A 3,105-nucleotide genomic window follows, 5' to 3' on the forward strand; every position below is an offset into this window, starting at 1 on the left:
CGAATGGCCAGACGTGCGAGGCGGTTATGGGAGAGCAAAGAAAATAAAGGGGGAAGGGGGGGCGGTAGGATGGAGGTGGGGAAGGACGGCGGGGATGAGAGACACGTGGGAGGAAGGAAGGGGCATGGCCGCCTGAAACGGCGGGCCATGGTACGCAACGAACATTTAAACCCTTTAGAACAATTGTTCCTCTTAAAGCGATACCAACTGTTAGAGCTCCAACGACACCCCCTCCTGCATTTTCTTCTTCACCCCATCGCCCTCGCCCTCCTCTGCTCCCTGTCGCCCATTTTCTGCTTCCCCTCCTCCCATCCTTCCCTTTTACCATCGCCCACTTCCTCCTTCCCCTCCCCCTGCCATGCCCCCCCCCACCCCCGCCTCCCTTGGCCTCTCCCCTGAGCTCAACTCCCTTCAGCCCACATCCTGGAAACACCACCGCCTTGCTTTCAATCGACCCCTTCCTCCCAAACGACACCCTTCCCGTCGTTTGCCTCGAAGAAAGAATTCCTGGCCCCAAGACCCAATTCAGCACCCTCATCTTCCCTATCAGCCCCCTCGACTGCTCGATCTGCAGTCTCAGAACCGCTTGAAGGCCTCTCGCCACTTTCCCAAACGCTTTCATGGCCGTGCTCGAGCCCTGCTTGCTGCAGCCAGGGCTCCTGGTGCCCCCCGAAATACTACCTCGTTTCTTATGCGTGCAAAGAAGTCAGGAGGTATCGCTTCCTTGCTTTCTCCCGTCCCTGCTACCCCTGCAATTTTACCTACCCCCGTTCTGTCTCCCTTGCCCTCTTGCAGAGGGCTAGTGGACGAAGCTAACCAAGAGTGGGGTGTGAATGGATATGGATCTATGAATGGGCTTATTCGCCTGAGGGACTCAGAGCTTGGAAAGGAAGACGATGACAGTGAAAGTGATGTTGAGCAAGGTGCACATGTCCAGTCTGTGCAACAGCTTGAGCAAAGGCTGGATCAGGATTTGAACCGTTTTGTGATGACGTACCCTGCGACTTCACCTCACAATGATGGCCCAAACTTGTTGGAAACTCGAATGGATGACCAGGATAGCCATATTGCACATTTGGAGGAGGAGAATATGACGCTTAAAGAACGCCTTTATATTATGCAGCAAGAGGTGGAAGATTTGCGAAGACGAGTGTTAATGATAGAAGGTGGAGGGATGTCTGAAGAGCAAGCTGAAACCTGTTCTGAGAGAAGTACAGCAGATGTTTCTTGTTTATGACTAACTTGTGCAGGAAGGCAGATGCTACGTTTGATTTTTGGTTGCAGGAAGTCCCAAAATCTGCCACCTTGTCTCTGCCTGTGTAGGCACTCGTTAACAACCCTAGTGGAGGATAACTGGTGACGTTTAATTGTACAGCTTCCGCTACTTTTGAGTAGATTAAGGGCATCTTGCTGGTGGCTGGAACGTTAGATACATCGTTATTGTGCCGTCTTTGTAACGTTCGTTAGTGTTCCCAGGACACTTGAGCCTATGCAAAACGTTAGTCTGCCTGCATGAGTAGGCAGCAGCTTTTACTTTGTGCATACTGCAGGAGGTAGTCCTCAGTAGGGAGTACATATTTAGTTGTATTTTTTATTTGGCAGAACCAGATACTCTACACAAATCCTTACGAGGATTTTAAGTACCCATGGAACTCATGTCTTGAGCGATTCAGTCCTAGCAATCTGCCTGAAGCGGAAGGATGCTGAATCCTGGTTCTTGGCAACTTTGATTAAGGCCACCTTTGGTAACCTCCTGCTGCTCTCAGGACTGGCCCTGCCAAACATGAGAGCTGCTGTTACATTAAGCAATTTGTTGTCTTAGATGAAGCAAAACCCTTATATTTTAGCAAGAATATTTTGAATCCTAAATTCAGCTTAAATTTTCTTTTGTAACTTACTCCGCTTTCTTTGATAAATGTCGTGTGGCAACCCCATTGTTCAGCTTGTGGCGCCTATCACTTCTTTGGGAGGTTCCTCATGACACTTCTGTTCGTCAAATTAGCTTAACATGTTTGATGGGGTTTCAATTACAACTGTTTACTAGTATATTCCTTAAAAAATTCAGAGAGTCAGCCCTCCTAATTGCAGGCTAATGCATGCAGCTTGGTCTTGGTCTGAGGACTGTTCATATTAAACCTAGTAAGTCAGTTTCTTTCCATGTCGTTTGATTATTTCACTTTTACTGTAAAAAATCATGGAAAGCTGAAGCATCCTTTCTGGGTGCCATTTCTGCGTGTATTTTCTGTTTGATCTTGTGATTATCGTATATTTCTCTTGAAATTGGAATTTTGGGTCTATTGTCCAGTCTCCAGCTCAAGCTGCTTGTAAGGCTTGATTGGAAGGCTCCAGATTTTCTTGTGCTTGATGTGCATAGGGTGCATGTGCTCAAATGGCTTGTACAATTACTATACTTATAAAGCCAATGTAGGTGGGCTTTTGGAGTGGGGTTTGGTTATTGTTTGTGTGTGTTGGCTTTTGTGAAGTGAGGTTTGGTTATTGTATTATTGTGACGGTGACCATCTTTGAAAGAAAAAGAAAAGGGATAGAAGAAGACAATTTTTGATACTATATCTTCCTCATCTCAAAGGAGGCTGTTTTTGTTGGCTCTCCTTGTAGTGCTTGACTAAGTGGTCTCTTTTCCCAGTTTGAATGTTGAGAGGTTGGTGTTACGTTTTGTTGCAACAAAAGCATTGGTGATGCTTATTTTGCCATGGTAATAGGTTATTTTCTTTGGTTCTGCGTAGACAATGGTTGGTGTTTTTGCTATGTTCTAACTCCCATCAAAGTATCGGGTCTCACTTCCAAGGAGGGATAAACTAAATAAAAATATCCAAAGGCAATTTGGGTCTTTTTACAAAGGCAATAGGTTTCGGAACCTTAGCCCTTTTTCCCCACCTCGCCTTATGCTTTCTTTGGCCTCTCTTACTAATTTAAATACTATTGTAATCTACACTATTGTAATGTTATTAGCTTGATTCTTTTGGCTTCCTGGAGGGATGGAATGACAAATTTCAAGCTCCTTTCAAACCAACCCATATTAGTTGTGGATAGTTGCGTAGAGTGGTGGCTTCATTCAAAGCTACTATATTGTTTTTGGAAGATGCG

General features: G+C 45.8%; 1 protein-coding gene across 1 annotated transcript; it reads left to right on the forward strand.

Annotated features, from left to right (window-relative positions):
- The first annotated feature begins 239 nt into the window (after window positions 1-239).
- LOC147880691 (uncharacterized) lies at window positions 240-1,908 on the forward strand. Its single transcript, XM_087371331.1, has one exon. The coding sequence runs from the start codon at window positions 359-361 to the stop codon at window positions 1,235-1,237; it is 879 nt and encodes a 292-aa protein (XP_087227457.1). The 5' UTR covers window positions 240-358; the 3' UTR covers window positions 1,238-1,908.
- The last annotated feature ends 1,197 nt before the right edge of the window (window positions 1,909-3,105 follow it).

This window comes from Dipteris shenzhenensis, chromosome 32 (genome assembly GCF_047967505.1).
Source record: "Dipteris shenzhenensis isolate YYH24624 ecotype China chromosome 32, Dip_SZ_1.0, whole genome shotgun sequence".
NCBI classification, from domain to species: domain Eukaryota; kingdom Viridiplantae; phylum Streptophyta; class Polypodiopsida; order Gleicheniales; family Dipteridaceae; genus Dipteris; species Dipteris shenzhenensis.

What these genes read in the sequence shown, in the direction of transcription:
- LOC147880691 (XM_087371331.1), top strand. Translation starts at nt 359, where the DNA reads ATGCCCCCCCCCACCCCCGCCTCCCTTGGCCTCTCCCCTGAGCTCAAC.